Here is a 20,121-nt window from a genome sequence, read left to right on the forward strand (position 1 = left end):
GTTTTACCTGACGGGTACATTGAACACCTTCTGTAGAGGTGGTTGGTGAGGAGGCTCTACTGATCTGAGTAGACACTAAAAAGAGCATGAGACTGACATGAAAACGGGTCAGGGGTGAAAAAGGTGAGAAGGATACAACCCCTCTAGGGGAGTCCGAGGGCATGCTCCCCCAGAAGAACATTTTGGACATTTTATATTTAGAAGCATCAATTTGTTGCACTTGGAGAAAAAAAAAAAATCAAGCAGATTTACAGGCCAGTGTGAATGTATAATAATAAGGCCAGTGTGAATGTATAATAAAGAATCTAACACACCTAACAGATGAAGTGCCAGCTCTTGTCCTTTCACTGCGACGTTGCCTTCTAATTTGAGCCAAGACCAGTTCCAGCTGCATACCTGCATCCAGTTGTTTGACCACCACAGCATCTTTCTCTCCTAACACACATTCTGGAAATACAATGTAGTATTGGGGTTCACTTATAGCTTACTTGATGTAACTGTGGTTGTCCACACTTAGGTCAGATGTTATACAGATATCTGTTCACTTAAAAAATTCTATTTAAAATAAAGTGTTTCACAAGTTCAGAGAAATAAAGCACAGGCCTACCCTAACCCCCTGAGTAAAACTGTAAATCTTTTGCACATAACATTAGTCCTACATATATAACAGGATTCCAGATTAAAAGGCAAACATATTTACAGTTACACTACAGTATGTGAATAAGTAAGATAAAGAAAAGTAAATAGCATGTCCTTGTCAAGGTCTGGAGCTGGACCCAAGAAGGAGAAGACAAGGTTGGTGTTCTGTGAGTCTTTATTTACAAAGTGATATTGGTGCCAGGTGTAATCCGGTGAGAAGTGAGGCAAGGAGCAGGCTGGTAGGAAGAGCAGAGAGCGGGCAGACAGGATCCACGAATCCAAGGATTTATCCAGGGCCGGGGGCTTGGAAGAGAATAAAGGTCGGTTAGAGCACAGAAAAACACCAGAAGACTTAGATCTGCTTAGAGCCTGTTACCACTTTTAGTAGTACTATCCAGCGAAGACTAGAGATGATCCTGGAGTCTTTATACCGTCTTCTAACGAGCCTGATGCACCTCAGCTGTGTGGTCCTGATTGGAGAAGCCACCTTTCCTCCGAATAAGGAGAAAGGCGGAAGCTGCACTGGCAAGTGCAGACCATGACAGTCCTGTTTACAGGACTTCAGCGCTTTTAGGCTCAATAGTAGAGGATCCTAGCCAAACTCATGGCTCTGAAATAGGACATAGGCACTTTTTTTCAAGGAAAAAGTTGGTTGCTCAGTAAACATTGGTACTAATATATGCATCATGGACAGACAACTTGAAACTGACATTTGGGCAATTTTAGCACTGGGCTCTTCACATAGAAACAAAAAGAAGCCTAATATACTTTCCCCCTCAGCACACTGTGGGGTTAAGTAGCGGCTTTAAATATTAAAAGGTGTGTCCAGAGTCAGACACACACACGAGATGCTAACTTTGCTTTGTCAGTCATATATGAATTTACCATGCACAAGCAAATACTGCTGCAAAACCTACTCACCGAAGCAGCTATTTACTCCATCAGTTTCTAGACTACCTGCACTGCACGAGGGCACATCTGGGCATACCAGGGCAGTGAGTGTACATCTATGTGGATCATGTGGCCTACAGAAGAGAGATGTAAATTATTATTATTTTGTTTCATTAGTTATTTTGGGCCACACTGACAGGCTTTTACACAACACACGCAAAGAGAAATAAAGCACAGCCCTGTTCACGCCTCCACATTGTCCATTAATTTATGATAATGGACGACGCGAGGGCATGAAGGGGCAGAGGGCCAGGTGCTCCAGCACCCTCTGCCCCCCTTCTGCACTTGTATGTCATATACCAATGCTCCAGTCTTGTTTTTCACTGCTGTCCTAGCAGTATTTGGCACATTATTTTGTAGCATTTTAACCTTGTAAAGAATTACCTGCTTGTGATTTAGCCATGTCAGTGAGAAATTCTCCTATCAAGGAGTAATCACATAATTGACATAATCTGATCTGACCAAGGGGGGTGAATATTTTTCTAATTCATCCATTTGGATGTTATTTAATTTTTAATTTCGGCATAATTAGGGGCGTGTCCTTTTGATTGACAGGTATCCAATATCTGCAGAAAGAAGAGAGAGCACAGCACAACCGTGGTTTTTAGCCCGCTAACAGCGTACCTTAGCTTTAGCCAGCCTACCTCCGTTAGCTGGTTAGCTACTGTTACGTCCCGTATCAAGGGGTATGTTTGGGCGTAACAAAAGATAATAAAAACGTTGAGGACAGGTGGTAAAATTAAAATAAGCACATTTTATTGACATCCCGTGAAACAACGAATAAAACCTGTAACGAAAATACACAAAACAAACAAGCAAACAAATCCAACCTAAACAGAACCATTTCTAAGTCCTCACTTAGGACACACCACAGCCAGGAGTAATCCTGCTGTGAACAAACAATGGTCTGACTCCAAAAGGATCACCCACACAAAGCACAGCGGACACCCAGCAAGCCACGCCACCAAAACTTCTGCCAAAATCAGAATGAGATCACCTGCGCTAACCAGTCTCGCCCTGATACCACAAAAAACACCCGGTGCACAAAGTGAGGGGAAGCAGCCTGTGCCATTTTCGGCTTCCCCTCCCTGACTGGCTTCTGCAGCAGCCTTTTCAATCTTGGCATCTAGTAAGCTGCAGCCTGATTGGGCCAACGATTAGCCAATCAGAAGGGAGGAGACTGAGGCGTGTGGAATCCAGGTTGTCCATTCAGAGCTCTGACTCAGGCAATCAGCGGCAGAATGAGCTGCAGCTGCCAGCAATCGGCAGTGGCCGTAACACTACCGTTGCTCTGGTTAGCTCGGTTAGCTCTTAGCTACAGGCAGCTTGGCGTTTGATGGTTGTCAATCATCCACCCCCTCTCTGCTTCACCTTTTTGCCCATTTTTGGATTTTCTGCGACTAACGACACGCGGGAAGCTACCAAGATGGCGACGGTGGGAATGCCCAACGAGCTTAACTTTTGCTCTCCAGAAACCTACAGGTGACGTCACGGAGGCTCCGTCCATCTTTTACAGTCTATGGATCTGACGCATGTACATGCACTTCTAAAATGTGATATTTGAAAAATCCCTGTCTACATTTTTTAGTCCGTTATTGGATTTTTTTTAGCTGCTAATGTGTTAGCTATAAAGCCTGCTAGATAGTCCACACGTGATTGTTTTACTTCATTTATACTCCGACTTTGCTGCTCGCCATAATAATAATAATAATGGATTAGATTTATATAGCGCTTTTCAAGGCACCCAAAGCGCTTTACACTGCTAATCTATTATTCATCCACTCCTCACTCATACCTGGTGATGGTAAGCTATGTGTGTAGCCACAGCTGCCCTGGGGCAAGCTGACGGAAAAGTGGCTGCCAGTCTGCGCCTATGGCCTCTCCGACCATTCATCCACACATTAATACACCAGCAATGCCAACACTGGAGGCAAGAAGGGTTAAGTGTCTTGCCCAAGGACACAACGACAGATGACTGCGGGAGTGGGAATCGAACCGCCGACCTTCCGATCATTGGACGACCTGCTCTACCGCCTGAGCCACTGCCGCCCATCATGTTTTTTTATTGCGGTCCACTCGTGTTGTGATGCAGCCTTTGTCATTTTTAATGGGAAACGCTGAAATGACAGAGGACACAGGTTTTTTGCACATGCACATGCAAAAATAAAACCACACTATGGCCATTTATTCTTAAAACAGCATCTTTGAGTAGATTACTACCAAAAAATGTGATTCCTACACAAGCACATCTCATTCTGCTTTATTGGTAAACAAAACTACAGTCTGTCAGAGGGTATAAACAGTTTAAACTGGAAGGGATGACCGCAAACCCATCACTCAAGAACCAGATGCTGACATCAAGCGACCGTCAAACACTGTGGCAAACTGAGACTAAGGTGAAGTGCACGGCAAGAACAGCTGGAAACAGGCTCCTCAACTCAGAAGATTACAGCAGGACAATCCTCCAGGCCACACAGCCATGGGAATCTAGCTCTGAATAGAAGATCACCACATCAAGAGCCTGTCATGGCCAGCTCCCTCTCCAGATCTGAACCCTGTTGAAAACCTCTGGAATGAAATCAAAAGGAAGATGGATGGTCACAAACCACCAAGCTAAGCTGAGCAGTTAGTTTTTTTTGTAGAAAGATTCGTAGAAAGTTACCCAACAGGAGTTTGAGCAGTGGTCTCTTATTTTTTTCCTGAGCTGTGTGAAAAAACTAAATAAATCAGAAATGCGACATGCACAAAGACAGGACTGGGGTGAAACCTAGGCATGTTAACCTTATTTCTCATAATCAGATAACTGCCATTATCTGATAAAGGATATTAAATTAGCTGCAAATCGGATAACTCCAAAAGTCAGGTAATGATTAGATTTTTGGTGTGCATGTAAATGGGCTCATTACTTTGCATGGGTACTTTGAATTGGTGGTGTCTTTTCTTGAAAGGTCAGAAAGTTTTCCACAGTGATACAGCAAAAAATATTTGGGGTGTTTGATAGAAATCTGAAAAAAAAACAAAGTTGTCAACCTTCACGTTTTACTCGGTTAAAGTATCAGCCTTCCTTTGGCCACCAGACTTCAGAACGATTCAGCCTTCTCTCATTCTTCGCTGTAGAAATGTTCAAGCTAAACCAGGTTCGTTGGGGACAGTAAGTAAATGCCATTCAGGAGTTTCCAGAAATGCTCTGCTGGGTTCAAGTCCAGACTCTGACTGGGCCACTGAAGGATTTGTATAGCTTTCTTGAAACTGCTCTTGAGTTTTCTTGACATTTATGGTAATGTGTTTATAAAAAAAGAAAAATGTACCTGAAACCATGACCGTGATGGCAGAAACTTGGATTACTTTTTTTTTCTAAACTCACCTACTGACAGAACGAGGTCCCAAATGACCTGCTTGGCTTTCTCCATATAGTATACTAACGATGCAGCCAAATAATTCAAATGTTCAGTCATTTAGTAGACTTTTGGCTAATTCCTCACAGGCTCTTATGAGCCTTTTAGTGAGAATGTGTTGCCCATGTCATTTATTTAATGAATTTACAACCTTTTATAACTGTAAAAATGACATTTGTCTAGCACTGGATAGGATCTCTTTCATGAGTACATGATGTATCCAACCCAAATATCTGAATACAAAAAATTAGCTTTAACTGTGATTCCTTGTATCATGTAAATTGGTTTACATGACATAAAAAACAAACTAGCTTTTGCTTCATTATGGATGATTGTAGTACTTAAGAGAAATTGGTTGATAAGTATCGGTATTATAAGTCATTCTTCACCAGTGTTTTAATTTGTAGTTTATGCTTTGATTTTTCAGATATTTTTGTTTAAAGTTTCTTGCTGTTTTTGACTATATTGACAAAGAACCACATCCTTTTTCCTATGTGGCCACCTTCCATGTAAAAAGTTATGCCTCTGGTTTGACAGCATTTTTTGCTCCTCAGCATACTATTCTGTCCCACCATTAGTCAAGCTTTGACATGGGATTCCATACCAGCCATGAATGCCATCCATTAAAGGTTTATTTTTCACAAGACATTGTTTCGGACACTGCTTTTAAGGAAAGGAGCAGAGCAATTTCACTCCTGCTTGGTCATTTCCTTTTGTGGTGACAGATGGTGCACATCATAACATGCACATATAAGGTATGCCTCTCCTCTTGTTACATCAGTGTCATTTCAGGAGAATGCTGTTCGTCGTTCAGCAATAATGGCATCATTTGTCACCTCATAAAATTGTTTTGATGCAAAAGGAGGCAAAGAAGAATAACTGCTTCCAATATGTGTGTGCTTACTGTTTTCTTCAGGATATTTTTTATTTGTGGGTTTTTTCTGTCTTGTTTTTTCTGCATGTGCTACACTATGAAAAGTCCACACACACATTCTATACCACCAAGAATAAGACAAGTCACTGTAACAGAATGACAATGAGACTATTGCTGCTCAGGCTTCAGGCTGATTGCTACTTAGTGTTCTGATCAGCCACCCAAAACATCTTATTACATGCTGGTCACAAAATATCTGCTGCTGCCTGTTAGGGACAATAGATGCATTCGTGCATAAATATTTCAAAATTGAAATTCAAAAAGTAACAGGAAAGAAAACATGAGCTGCATTTGGTCCAATTGGACTTCAAGGAGGGTTATGAACCTTGAAGGGCATTGATGACACACAAAACCATGAGCATATGTGCCTCAAACAATGTACCTCATGGATGCTCGGACACTCAGACCTTTAGGGCGCATTTGATTTTTTTCTTTTACCTGGTTGATCATGCTGGCTGGTATGAGATGAGTCACCCTTTCCCACCAGATTAACAAGACTGTGTGTGGGGGTTCATGTGTGTGAAACCATTGCTAATCATTTCTCAGTTTCTCTGTGAGAAAAAAAAAAACACAGCTTCCGGTGTTTCACATTTAATAATCTTATAAGGAAAATTCTCTCTATGAATACATTTGATTATTTTATAAAAAAAAAACTAAAAAACAAAAATGTAAAAAGCCTACATACAGGGATTCACTGCTGAGCTCACGACATTTGTGGTTATAAACTTACAGAAAATGATCAGAAACGGTTAAACAGTTAGCTTTGGGTCCCCAAAGTTTTGACTGTGATTTAATTTTTTTTAAAAGTTTTTTTATGATGCGATGAGTTGCAACTCACTCATTTCTTCAGAAACCACTACCAATGGTTGTGAATACTGTCACCCTCCCAGGTAGCTGAGTCTGCCTTCCAAAATCACCAAGCAGGCGTCAGCAAAAGCCAGATCCTCTCCCAGAGAGAGGTGTGGCCAGGCACCTCTCTTACAGAAATGAGTTGAGGTGTATCCACTTAAGTTTAAGAAAAGAATAATGATATTATATATATATTTTAAGGTTAATGTGTGTGTGTGTGTGTATATATCTATATCTATCTATCTATATATATTATAATTATTATATTTATGATATTATATATATATATATATATATATATATATTATATATATATATATATATATTATTATTATTATATATATTAACACAGTTAACGCATGCGCAGCATCACAAGCCCTCGCACAGAAAAACAGGACCATGATCCACAAGCCTGGTGGGTGACTCCATGACAGGCTTGACCTGGGAGATATGAAACGCTGGGTGAATGCGCATGGTGCGAGGCAGCTTCAGCCTGACAGTAGTGGGATTGATCAGCCAAACAATCTCAAATGGCCCAATAAATCGAGGAGAGAGCTTCTTGGATTCAGTCCTAATCTGCCTTAAATAGCTCATGCGGACGGACCAACTCATTCAAAAACCTCTTTTCACTCGGAGCATATCTTGCGTCCACGGCTAGTTAGCTCAACTGCTCACAGGCTAATCCTTCGGCTTCGGTCGCCGAGCCCTACCTAGCTTGGACTCTTGGCTCTTTGGTCACACCAGACCATAGTGCTTCCTTGCCCCTCCACGGTTCGGTCCCACTATCCTTGTCGCCCCACCATGGCGTCTCGAGCACCGAGTGTTAGCACACCAGCTAATTTCTCGGCCTCCTGGGCAGGACCCCTATCTCCCCTCTGCCGGTGCTGAGGTCGAAGAGGAGGAGGAGGGAGCTGCCGCGGTGGTGGTACCGCAGGCTGGTGCCAGCTGGGGCTCCCAACTCGACGTAGCCGCGGATTCCCCCCGGAGGAAGACGTCCTGAACTTGGACTACGGGGAAGACGAAGATGTCGCCTCAAACCTCCTCATTTCCGAGGATGAAGGGGAGGAGGACGTCTTCATCACTCCTACCCATGCTGCACAGCATGTGGCCTCCGTTGCTTCTCGGGATGGAAACGAGAGTGGCACACCAGCTTCTCCTCTCCCCAGCTCGGACATGCTCGACGTGTGTAAACGCGCGGCCGCCCGACTGGCTGTCCCCTGGCAGTTGTAGCTGAGACCACCAGATCCCGCTACGAAGGGAAGAGATTGCCCTTGGCCAAAAGTGCAACGAAGCAACTTCTCCCCGTCTTCCCAGAGCTGCTGGATGAAGTGACACGTTCATGGAAGGACCGTCCTTACAGCAGCAGGAGCCCGTTTCTTGGGGCCTCGTCCCTCGATTGTGAGGCGATGGAGAGCCTGGGCTTGCTCCGCATGTCTCCGATGGAGCCACTTGTTGCAGCCCACCTCCACCCCCGGCTGTCTGCAGTGTCCTCCAGGAGTCCCAACCTGCTGTCTAAATCTGACCGTTTTCAGTCGGCCCTGACTGAGAAGGCTTATAAGGCAGCTGCGCTTTCGGCCCGGGTGCTTAATGTCCTCTCCCTGCTCACTGCTTACCAAGCCGAATTGTGCGACGATTTTGGACAAACACAGGACCCAGCAACGTTGGAAGAGATTCCGGTCATCACCGACCTATGTCTCCGCGTCCAACGCTGTGTGGTTCAGGCCACGGGCAGAGCGTTGGGAACTATGGTGCTGCAGGAACGGGCGCGGTGGCTGAACCTCGCCAACCTGTCGGATAGGGAGAAGGATGACATGCTGGACATGCCCATTGTCCCGGAGAGGATTTTTGGCTCTGCATTGGCTTCGATATAACGGCGTTGTGAAGCCAAGAAGAAGGAGGATAAAGCTCTCCAGCTCTGCCTCCCTCAGAAACCTCCTACTCCCTCTCCGCCTGTGCAGCGCAAAACCTTCACGCTGGCTGCTTCTCAGGTTTCACATTTCAAAATACCCAAACAGCCAAGGCCCCAGCCCGCCCCGCCTCCTCCACCCAGTCAGACCGGCTGGTCCAAGAAACCCTCGGCCTCTGTTGCAGCCCCGCCGGCTCCGCCCGCGCAAGCTGCTAACTTCCAGGCCAGGAAGAAGAAACGGGCGGCCTGACAGCCCCGCATCTCGCCAGTGCGTACATCAACCGTCATGGGGGTTTGCACTCCCGCCAGTTACACATGCTGGCACGCAGACTAATCCTCTGGAGCAGCGATCGCCTCCTCTCTCTGAGGGCGACGCACGTCCCGGGAGTCCTGAATACGGGCGCGGACCTACTGTCCAGAGGCGCGCCTGTATACGGGGAATGGACTCTGCCATGCATTGGCTGGCAGAGATATATCAGTTGCTGCGTGCTCAGCCTTGGCAACTCCCGCTACGCAGGGACCTGTTACTTCAGGGGAGGGGGACTGTCTTCCACCCACACCCAGAAAGCCTGGCACTGTGGGCTTGGCCCCTGAGTGGCTCAGTCTGTCATGATCAGTCTGAGAGTTGGGATTTCCTGCAGCCCTGAATGCACCTCCTCTCCACGCTCACTGATTGTTGATGCTCTCCACCTGCGCCAAGCCCTTTATATACGTGCCAGTGGCATCTCACCCCTGCCAGATCGTCTTGGTTTTTTCCTAGTACGCTTCTAGCCTTGAGATTCTGCCTGCCTACCTGTTCCTGACCTTCGACCCGTTTTGACTTGGATTACTGATTCTGCCTTCCCCCTGTCTGGTAACGTCTTTTGTTATTTGGATTCTGGATATTGGATTGTTTATTGGATTCTGGGTTTTGGATACTGGATTTGGATTCTGGATTCTGGATTCTGGATTCTGGATACTGGATTTTGGATACTGGATATTGGATATTGGATTGGATATTGGATAACGGACTTGACCCTTTTTCCCTTAAAGGAGAATTACAGAAGCACCGCCTGCTGCTTTCCACACCCGGCAACCTTGCTCCTCGTTTGTGACTTCCACACTAACTGTCCTTTGTTCAGCAGTTCTCCCTCATCAGCCAGTGGCCATCATTCGGTCTCCCTCCCCCTTATCTGGTCCCGGAGTTTTCAATGAATCAGACACGGACTACTGCGGCTGAATTCTGACAGAGAGAGAGACCGGATTGTTTATCTCACATTCTCACTTTGTACAATAAACATCCTCATACCTATCCCTGGGCATCTGATTATTATTGAGTCCAAGTCATGACACAGTTTGTCAGCTGTGGGACTCCCACAGCGGGTGATTTCCACTATACAGAGTGCTCGAGCCCCCTCCACTAGATCTCTGTATGGTTCTAGGTGGGGGGTCTTCGTGGAGTGGTGTAATAGACACGGCCACGTTCCTCTTCAGTGCCTAGTGGGGATGAGTTTGTCATTCTTGCAGGACCTGATTGACAGGAAGAAAGCCTTCTCCACGGTAAAAGTGTATTTGGCAGCTATTGCTGCCTGTCACGTGGGGATTGAGAAGCACACGGCGAGTCAGCACCCACTGGTCTGCCGCTTTATGAAGGGTTGTCTTTGTCCGTTTCTATATGCTGGACGTTTCCACTCCTTGCGTGGCACGAGCAGTTTTGCTGTCCTGACCGGATCTGAGTTCTTTTCCGGTGGGTTGGCGGATGCTAGATAAGCTTGTCTGGCAATTCGGGAGCTACCACATCCCATAGTGAGACATCAAGCGGAATATTATGAAAGAGAACTTTAGGTTATTTACATAACCCCGGTTCTCTGAGTAATATGAGCGAGATGTCTCACCAGATGACCCTTCTTGCTGGGGTGAGTGAGAAGAGGTGCTTATCTTGAATGAGTTGGTCCGTCCGCATGAGCTATTTAAGGCAGATGGCACTACGTGATGTGGACGTTCATCAGCCAATCAGGGTTGGTGTAATGAGATTAATGCTTCTGAGGGCTGCAGAGAGGCTTGCATCCCATAGTGAGACATCGAGCGGAATATTATGAAAGAGAACCGGGGTTATGTAAATAACCTAAAGTTTTCACCACCACCGAAAATGCTGTTGTCTTTGTCGGTGGCGTTGACAGTTGTAGCAGCAGTGGTAGTGCGAGTGTAGAAGGTAGTGTTGGTAGGTGCTGGTGTTGGACAAGTGAAGTTTAGGTCACTGTTGATGCCTACGGAGGTGAAAGTAACAAAGTCCGGCTTCATGCCAGAGACCCTGTCACTGATCCATTTCTCATACCGAGACACTTGGTAACCCCGGTGCGAAAAAGTCAAATGAAAAATAAGTTTGGACCCCACTTTCTACCCAGATGGGATCTATTTTGGTTACCAGCGGAACTCCAGAGTCTCCCTGTCAAAAGAATGGAAAGATGATACGATGACCTTTTGAAGAAGTGTTTTTTGTTTTTTTTTGTGGCCAAGGCACAATTCAATTTCTTTATTGGTATTTATTTGTAATGGCCTCTTGTGAGTTGCATTCCATCAACTACCTCCTAACTGTGTTTTTAAATCCCAGACTTCAGAGTTGTACTTATTTCTTGATTGCACAAGTATTAGAATAATAGACGCCAACCAGAAAGGCATTTTTCAAAGGTCTGCTTCATTTTGCAGAGCAAATGCAGAAAAAACATATAAAATTCAGTGATTATCAAAATGCCTGGGTCTGTATACAGAGCATGAAACCAGAGAAGAAAGTAGCCTCATACCCAAGCTTTCAAACTGTCTTTCTCTGAGTAAAGAAATGTTTTCCCTGAGAGTTACCAAGGTATCTAAAAAAAAAAAGTAATTGCCCAACTCATCCTGTTCAGTCCATCTTCTATCCCAGCACACATCATGTTCTCTGTGATGGTGTAATTTGGCATATAGGTGCAGTTGCACCTGTTGTTTCCCACTATTGGTACTCTGGCCTCCTGGAGGAGGTCAGGCTCGTTAAAATAATAATCATAAGATCCTAAAAAAAGATAGTTTGATGAATTTAGTAAAGAATAAGATAAGACTTGATCCCAAATTTATATGTCCATCAACTAGTTTGGTAAAAGAAGGTGAATATTTTGTATCTTACCAATATCACCAAAGCCAGTGATCCAGCTGGTGATCCCATCATGGAAGGTGCTGTTTGCTCAGGCCAAGCAGATCGGCTGGATGTGATCTGTAAAACTGACTGGAGCAGACAGCTACAGATTTCGTTGTCAGAGGTGATGCAGCTGAATTCAGGATGGTAGATGATTGCTTCAACAGCCCGCGACACTTCACCAAGGTTCATATCTGATTGGTTGTAGACACCGAGATGGACAACCGAGCCGCTGGTGTAAGCACTTGAAGATAAAAGGAAAAGAAAGAAGTTGCAATAAAAATACTACCTTCAACATAGGCAGCAGAAATGAGCTGCAGCAGGACCAGAGACGTGATCTTCGCTGACTGCAACTTGTAAATAGTTATATAAGCTTTAAATCCTTATGTAGTATATATACATATATATATATATATATAGTATTAACAGTTCCAATAAAAATATGGTTGCCTTCATATAGCTTTTCTTTATGACTTCTGTTTTTGTCCTTTATCAATTGACTTCAAACCCCTTTGATGTTTATTATCAATATTTAGGTTATGCAAATTAATAATTATATTTAGTATGTTTCTGAAATAAATGAAGTTATAATTGTTCTTTTAGTCTTTTATTTTTATTAGAATTCTAAGGTGAATTAAATCAACTAAAATAACTGCTGTAAATATGTTGTAAGCTTGTTTTTAAGATAATTAATATAAAAAAAAGCCTATTCCATTTTTAAAACTTAATTAATTTTATAAAATCATTTAGCTTTTAAATGCTTCATCGCTTATACTCTAGGCTACACTCTTTACTGGGAAAATGGGACAGAACGATACATAATTCTGTTTTTTTATGCTGATAAGTAACAAGCATACCCTCATTTGGTACCAAGCTACTGCTAATAGCTAATGTTATCGTGTGAAATAGGTTTCTGTGATCAGAAGTTTTGACTAGGGTTGATGGATAAGTCAGATTCCCATTTGGTAGAGAGAGCATCTATCTATTTTGGACATTAATCTGTATTTTTTTGGGCTGCATGATGGTGCACAGCAAGCAGGTCACTAGTTTGAGCCTCGGCTGGGAGGAGGTTCAAACAGTGGCCTTTCTGTGTGGAGTTTACATGTATACATGGCTTCCAGCTTCCACCATCCAAAGACAAGACAAGACACTAAATTCTCCCTTGGAGTGAGCATGAGTGGTTATTTGTCTCTCAATGTTGGCCCTGCGATGGACTGGAAACCTCTCGGGAGAGAGTAGAGAGATCCTCGTTGTGATCCTCATAGGGTTAAGCAGTATAGGACGTAGTATAGTCTAGTAATTTGCTGAAATTAAGAAACTCTGCTGCCCTGATAGGAAGTTGCAGGTCTGTTTGGTTCAGATTATATGTTTGACTTGTTAAACTTGAGTTGTTGATATTCTAAAAATTTGTTGCTGCTGATGCCATAATGTGCAGTGAGTAGCTATAACAAATTTTATAAATGTTTTGTTTACAATTACATTCTCCAAGTACTTTTTTCCTTGGTTGCTTTATTGAGTAAAGTTCAGCATTTTTTCTTCTTTTGTTTTCATTTGAAGGATGTCAGGATTGTTCCAGATTGGTGTACACGTACATGGAAAAAGTGACGATTTCATTGTTATTAAGGAATTCCCACCAGGCTGTCAGAGAGGAGATAATATTGATGCTTTTTTAGTTAAGATGTTTGATGATTGTATTGTAGATGTTTTTTTCTTTTGTTTATAATTCATTCCATTAGGTTTCCATTTCATTCATAAATCAGATCTAACCCAGTCCTCCACTGCCTAAAACCCCCCATTTTCATGACTTGATCATTCTTTTTCCACAGCTACTTTCATTTTTCACTAAATCTTAATGACAATTATTTCACTACGTATTGATCTCTTATTCAAAAAGAGATATTCTCTCAGGTGGTCCTGTCATGTTTTGGGTTAGTTATGGACATTAATAAGCCTCTTTGTTGTCTATGTTTCATATCTTTGACCAACTTGTTTTTTTTATTTTCAATTTGTCTTCCTTTTTCTGTGTAAAACTTCCTTCAAACTGGATTTACCAGCTTGTTCTACTGCTTGCATGTAAAAACAAACAAAAAACAATACACGTTTAAAAAATCCTGTTTAAATGTTTTTAATTAATAATATATCTCTAAACCCGAAATTCCTCATGAAATATAATTTAAAGATTACAATTAGTGTAGTTCAGATGTGGACAAATCAACATGAAGGAGCTCACATGACATTATTACACAATTAATCAAATTACTGAACAGATTTAAATGGTTTGATTCAATAAAGAAAAACAGTGTTGGAAATTACATTATTACACCTCCATGTTTTTGCTTTTGTCTGAGCAAGAGTAAAGAAAATGGATGAATGAATAATTTAACATTTCATTCATGAAGTAACTGGTAAAATATTCTTGTAGTGCTGTAATGGTGCACAATGAAAGCAAAGTACTCCAGTAAAAAACTTGTCTACCTCAGACGTGTAAATTACTACGCTACATTTACATCCCACCATGGCCAACGAAGACATGGAGCACCAGGCCCAGAACAGAGACAGAAATGAAGTGAGTGAAGTGGCTCAGGTTTTCACCACTCCCAAATATGCTGCCATCAGTGGTTGTGGGAGGTGGTGTTGTTGTTGAACACACAAAATGCATATCTGCATCCATGCCTGAGGAAAAGAAGGGAACAAAGCCTGGCTCCATGCCAGTGACGATACCACTGATCCATGCCTGGTACTGAGACACTCGAGCGTAGACTCCAGGTTTCATGGGAAGGCCACAGCCTATACCAAAACTCACAACCCCACTCTGGACCCAGTAAAAATCCTTTTTGGTCACCAGTGGTCCCCCTGAGTCTCCCTGTGAGGGAGAGGAAAAGGAAAAGAAGAAAACACAGATTAAATGTTTTAACTAGATTTGTTAGTTATGCTTTCAGTGGTATACGTTCGTCTGTTAGCAACATAACTGAAAAAGTAATGGACAGATTTTGTTTAAATTTTCAGGAAATCTCTGAAATGGATTAAGGAACAACCGATGAAAGTGATCCGGATTACCACCTGGAACATGAAATTTTCCAGGATTCACACTGCGTGATGTGTTTTCCTCTGCACATGCGTGTCACTTTGGGGCCATGCATCATTCACACTTAAGGCTGCATTGAAGTCACAATATGGACAACCGCACATAAAAATCTGATTTCGTAAAAAAAAAAAAAATCAGATTTGAACATTAAGACTTGCAGTGTGAACGTACCCATAGAGTTTCTGTAAAATGCAGACCATTCTGCCTGCCTCAAAAGTTTACCGCAGTTTACATGGCAGCTGTTACTGACCCTTGGACATCTGACGTTTACTCAAGTGGAGGACAGTTTACATTAAATATTTGTAAGCATTGGCTCATTCTATTGACACAATGCAGTAAAAACGGGTGTATTTCAAGCAAAGTTACAAACGGTGATTAATTATGATTAATTTTTAAGCTGTGGTTAATCTCATTACATTTTTTTATCATTTGACAGCCCTAACGTATACTGTTTCTCATGTTTCATTTATCAAGCGGTCATGGCGGCTGCTAACTATTTGGGTGCTCTAAGCCACTGCTTTGTGATGCCCCCCTCATTTTCTTTAGACGCTTTCCCTGCCATTGACAATCTCGTCACAACACATCTGCACCAGTGATGAGATTTTCCGGCACTATGTGTATTCGCGGTTATAATGTGGAGGATGCTGTTGCGGATCTTATGAAAGACTGCAGCACTCCTGGGTCCAAAAACAAAAAAGAAGTCGGCCTTCCAAAAAACGGAGGGAGGGGCTGTAAAGTTTTTTTTTTTTTTTTTAAACACAAATGACTGGTATCCGTTAGTAGGTGGTACACAACATTACACTTACTCCATTACAAAAGCCTAAAAGATGATTATGGAAATAGACTCCGATGACCCAATCTCCAGTTTATCATCAGAAGAGTTTACCAGCAGGAGTGGTGGAGAAAAAAGACCAGGAAGAGGTTGGAGGTGCGGACGAGAGAGGGGACAGAGGTGGTGAACCCTGAGATGAGGGAGGACATGGCGAGGGACACGGAGACACGGAGACAGCGGAAGTGATGATCACAGGCAGGACGAGGACAACGTGGGAGACATTTTTTATGGACATAGCAGACCACCAGATGTGAGACAAGACAGAGGACACCTAGCTGTGGTGACAGTGGGAGTTAAGGTGATGGCACTTTGGACACGAAGTGGAGAGATTCAAGGCAGAGATCTTGTTTTGTGCTCCCAAATGCCAGAGGTTGGGGATGATACAGGTGTACCATTCAAAAACACACTAATACCTGAACAGATCAGTCAGTCCCAATCACTACAAATCACAGTCCATCAATCACATATGCATTCATTTATAGAGAATATATTTTTTCAGGGACTTTGAACTTTGGCCACTAACACTAATCAGTTCATTATTCAGATGAATGTTTGTGACCAATTAAAAAAAAAAAACAAACAAAAAAACTCCTTCAAGCTATTCTAGATCCACCATTTCTTAACTGTCTTACCAAACGGAACCTTTGTGTAATTATTTAAAATTATCTAGCAGTCTGCAAGACATTACACACATACAAAAAAAGGCAAAAATCCCAGAAAGATATAGTCACCTGACATGAATCCTTCCCTCCGTTGTCGACTCCAGCACATAACATGTTCTCTGTGATTGCATTGTCTTGGTTGTAGCAGCTGCATTTATTGTGTCCCACAATGGGCACTTCTACCTCCTGCAGAGTTTCAGGTTGAGAACCAGAATCTAATAGGAAAGATTTTAAAACTTAGAGATTTGTAGGCATTCTAGAAACAGCATTGTAAAAGAAAATTAGCATTTTGTATCTTACCAGTGAGGCCAAATCCAGTGACCCAGCTGGGCGTCCCATCATAGAAAGTGCTGCCGGCTGAGGCCAAACAGACTGGTTGGATGTAGTCAGTAAACATGACAGGAGACGACAGCTTCAGGAGACAAACGTCATTGTTAAAGCTGAGGGAATTATACTGAGGATGGCAGATGATGTCGTCAAGTGTTCGAGCCACTTCATTGGGGTTGGGACCTGTTAGGTTTTGGCGACCAAGATGGACGACTGTATGGTTGAGGTCAGCACTTGAATAGAAAAAAAAAAAATTTCAATTTCTTAAGTCTTAAGATAAGACAATCAGGTGTGTAAGATGGGGTCAGTTAAGACAGAAATTAATCTGACAGTAATTACAGAACATTAGAGATGCTTATGGTTAGGTTGTCCTTTGGCTTAACCAAAGTTTATATTATCTGTATCAGGTATTTATGTTAAACAGTGTTATGTAAAATTATGTAGCATCACATTTAAGGAGTGACATAAAACTTCTCTGTTTTAAAGATGTAAATGCAAATGGTTCTATGTCCAAGCGATGTGTCTCTGGTGGCAGCAGGACAAGTAGTCTGTTAGGTGGATTATGTAAGACCTTAAAAATGGCAGTAACAGTCAAAGGTATGTTCACCACTGACCAAGAAATGTTCAAAACATTTGACTGGTACCAAACTGTCACTTCCCCCAGAAAAGTCAGATGACCTTAAAGACGCATTACGTAACTTTCTAACCATAAAACTTTGCGTTCTGGACTTGTTTGGTGGCAAAGTGACATCTATTATGTGCCTTTCTGGAGCCGTCACAGCCCAGCAGCACCATGAGGCTGAGACACCACACTGTAAGACTTTTTCATCCGGGACGCCGTGTGATACTGCAGCTGAGTTTCGCTTTATGCACCATGTCACACAGGTTGGCTGTTTTGAATGGGCACTGTAGTTGATTCAGCAAAGAAATACAAGACGACATTATTGGAGAAAGAGAGAAAAGAAAGACAGAAAAAACAAGAGTCAAGATAATACTTTTACTGGCTGGAGAGAGCTCACAGTACAGGTGGGATGAAGATGGACGCTGAATTAGCCGTCGATAGCAGCCGCATCACTGAGAAAATTGCAAAACTTCTGTAGTGTGTTTGAAAATAAACTATAGTGGAAAGTTTGTTCTTGACTAAAAATGTAAAGTGCCAACATTAAATCCTCACTATGTCAAGCAGTGAGCAGCCGTCAGCACCCATTGGTTGGTGATCAGCGACCCTCCACAGCTAAAACTGCCCCTGCATTCTAAAACAGCCTGCCAGGGCCAACTTCCCGGGGATGCATCCTGGCCCCCCCACAATTCGGCTGTTAATTGCAGCTTTGATACATGCTGACAAAAGAGAAGAAACAAAGGTAAAACAAGAAGGTGTAAGAAGTACTCATACTTTACATAAAAAATAATGTCTGTGTTAAAATGTCCCCACTTTTAGTTTTTCTGCACATGCAATCATGAGAGAAAATTTAAGAAAACTTCCCATGTTCCATGACAGCTCATGAGCATCATGGTGACAGGTTTCATGTAGAAAGTCAGTGGAACACTGTTGTTCTCCTGGTCTTTCAATCTCTTTAAAACCTATTAGGTTCATTCACACCCACCCAATGCATTTTCATCTTTTACAAGACTTTACAGAATAAACCATAAAAGTATTTGTACTTGTTTTTTCATGGTCATTGAACTCCCTGGTGGCAGAGAACGGATAAGATCTTAGCAGAGGCCCGACCTGAACAACCATCCCTCCCAGTTACTGTGTTCTCAAGTATTTATAAAAACAAATTGTCATTGTTGGGACACAATGTGCCCTCTTCATCTATTGTACATATGACAGATTAAAAACTGGAAATTTGTCTCTGGATACTTACCAGGCTGCTGGAATCACAACCCTGGAATATGAACAAAGAAACAAGGTTAAGCCAACCATGTTCAGCCAGACAGTGGCATGCACTGTTGTAAGTGAGATTTAAATGGCATATGTTTGCTTTGTAGCTAGCTGCTCACAAGTTTAAAGTATGTTTTACCCATTAGAGTTTGGTTACCAGCTCTTTGCTAAAACTTTGAATGTTTTAAATTATAGACCAGTAACAGACTGCCTTTTTTTAATTGAATGCATCAGGTAGCACAGACTGCAATTAGCATTTTTTGTACCCTTTTCATCTCTTTATTATAATTATTGGCAATCCATGAGATACAATAGTATAAGTTTCCTTCTAAACAATCAGTGGCCAGCAGCATTAAAGCAGCACTGCCATCACACTGATTTAGTTTCTTTTGATCAAATTTGACATAGTTTCTAGGGTGCAAATACAATTTCATTACAATATATTATATCAGTTCACTGGATAACAATTCAATGCTTGCTGATATCACAAATTCTACCATGATGCAATTTGAATGGATCTAAATCAGGAGGCCAGCGGACAGTTTAGGAAAATGTCACAAGCTGATTTTCTCAGTCACCTCCATTTCTATCTGATCACCAAAAAGCAACTCAAATATTAAAATCTGATTTTATTCCTGATCACAGACATATTAAATGAAAAACTATCTGCAATTTTAACAATAAATAGACTTTAAAACAGCTTTAAAATGCTCTCCTTCCACAGCCTGAATTGATCATTGTATTGTATTCTATTCTGTTATATAGTACACATCACACCCTTGGATATTGGCATTTTCCTCATCAAATTAGAATGAGATATTTAGTCAAACAAATCAAATGGACACACCCTAAACACATTTTTCCTTAAGCATGTCTTTCAATAATAAACTATTGATGTCTTCTCTATATATTTAACCTGGGTTGATGCTATTGGCTCATTCATAACCAAACTGATGCAGATCAATGTGATGTTACACCCTTGGTAGTTTGACCCGAACATGTTCGTAAAGGTGTCAGAAAGTCAGTTCTTGTCACAGATAAATTTTATGTAATAGCTCTTAAAGAGCTAGATTTGCTGCTCTGATTCATATTCTGTTTCTTCCCAATTTTTCTAGAGGCTGGACAACACAACAGTTTATAATACTGTAAATAAACATGAAATATTCTGTCTTACCTCTGCATAGCAGGATTGTCATCAGAGTGAACCCACACACAAACTGTTGGAGAGCCATTTTCATCACGGTGTCCTTTCTTCATGTCTGAGTCATTATATAGCATACCTGTATGCTCAACTCCACCCACAATATCAGGCTTTCTGTTCAGCTTTACTGCGCTGTCACCACACTGGATTTAAACAAACATAAGCTTCATAAGAAAAGCATCAGGTTAGACATGTTTTTCTGGTGGCGTGAGCCCATTGTTGGGGGGACAATACACTGTAATCCCAAATAGATGGATTTACTGTAACATTGTCAAATGTAAAACTTTTTTATCTGAGATTCTTGAGACTA

The 20,121-nt window shown here is 42.1% G+C and overlaps 1 protein-coding gene and 1 long non-coding RNA gene across 2 annotated transcripts; both read right to left on the bottom strand.

Annotated features, from left to right (window-relative positions):
- Nucleotides 1-762: 762 nt before the first annotated feature.
- On the bottom strand, nt 763-12,010 carry LOC121640636. The gene is made up of 3 exons (XR_006010546.1): nt 11,811-12,010; nt 1,561-1,664; nt 763-1,249 (listed from the first exon to the last, which is right to left on the bottom strand). It is a non-coding gene; the product is annotated as an uncharacterized LOC121640636 (long non-coding RNA).
- Nucleotides 12,011-13,928: 1,918 nt separating this feature from the next.
- LOC121639230 (tryptase-like) lies at nt 13,929-19,902 on the bottom strand. Its single transcript, XM_041984389.1, has 6 exons — nt 19,785-19,902; nt 18,594-18,613; nt 17,900-18,063; nt 16,699-16,958; nt 16,468-16,613; nt 13,929-14,682 (listed from the first exon to the last, which is right to left on the bottom strand). Exons 1-6 carry the CDS (start codon nt 19,846-19,848, stop codon nt 14,323-14,325), a joined length of 1,014 nt encoding a protein of 337 aa, XP_041840323.1. The 5' UTR covers nt 19,849-19,902; the 3' UTR covers nt 13,929-14,322.
- Nucleotides 19,903-20,121: the final 219 nt, after the last annotated feature.

The sequence above is a fragment of the Melanotaenia boesemani genome, chromosome 5 (assembly GCF_017639745.1).
Source record: "Melanotaenia boesemani isolate fMelBoe1 chromosome 5, fMelBoe1.pri, whole genome shotgun sequence".
NCBI lineage: Eukaryota > Metazoa > Chordata > Actinopteri > Atheriniformes > Melanotaeniidae > Melanotaenia > Melanotaenia boesemani.

What these genes read in the sequence shown, in the direction of transcription:
- LOC121639230 (XM_041984389.1), bottom strand. Translation starts at nt 19,848, where the DNA reads ATGAAAATGGCTCTCCAACAGTTTGTGTGTGGGTTCACTCTGATGACA. An exon ending in GACAATCCTGCTATGCAGAG is followed by an intron (nt 18,614 to 19,784) that starts GTAAGACAGAAT and finishes TCATATTCCAGG; the next exon opens with GTTGTGATTCCAGCAGCCTG. An exon ending in GAGGGAAGGATTCATGTCAG is followed by an intron (nt 14,683 to 16,467) that starts GTGACTATATCT and finishes TCTCCCTCACAG; the next exon opens with GGAGACTCAGGGGGACCACT.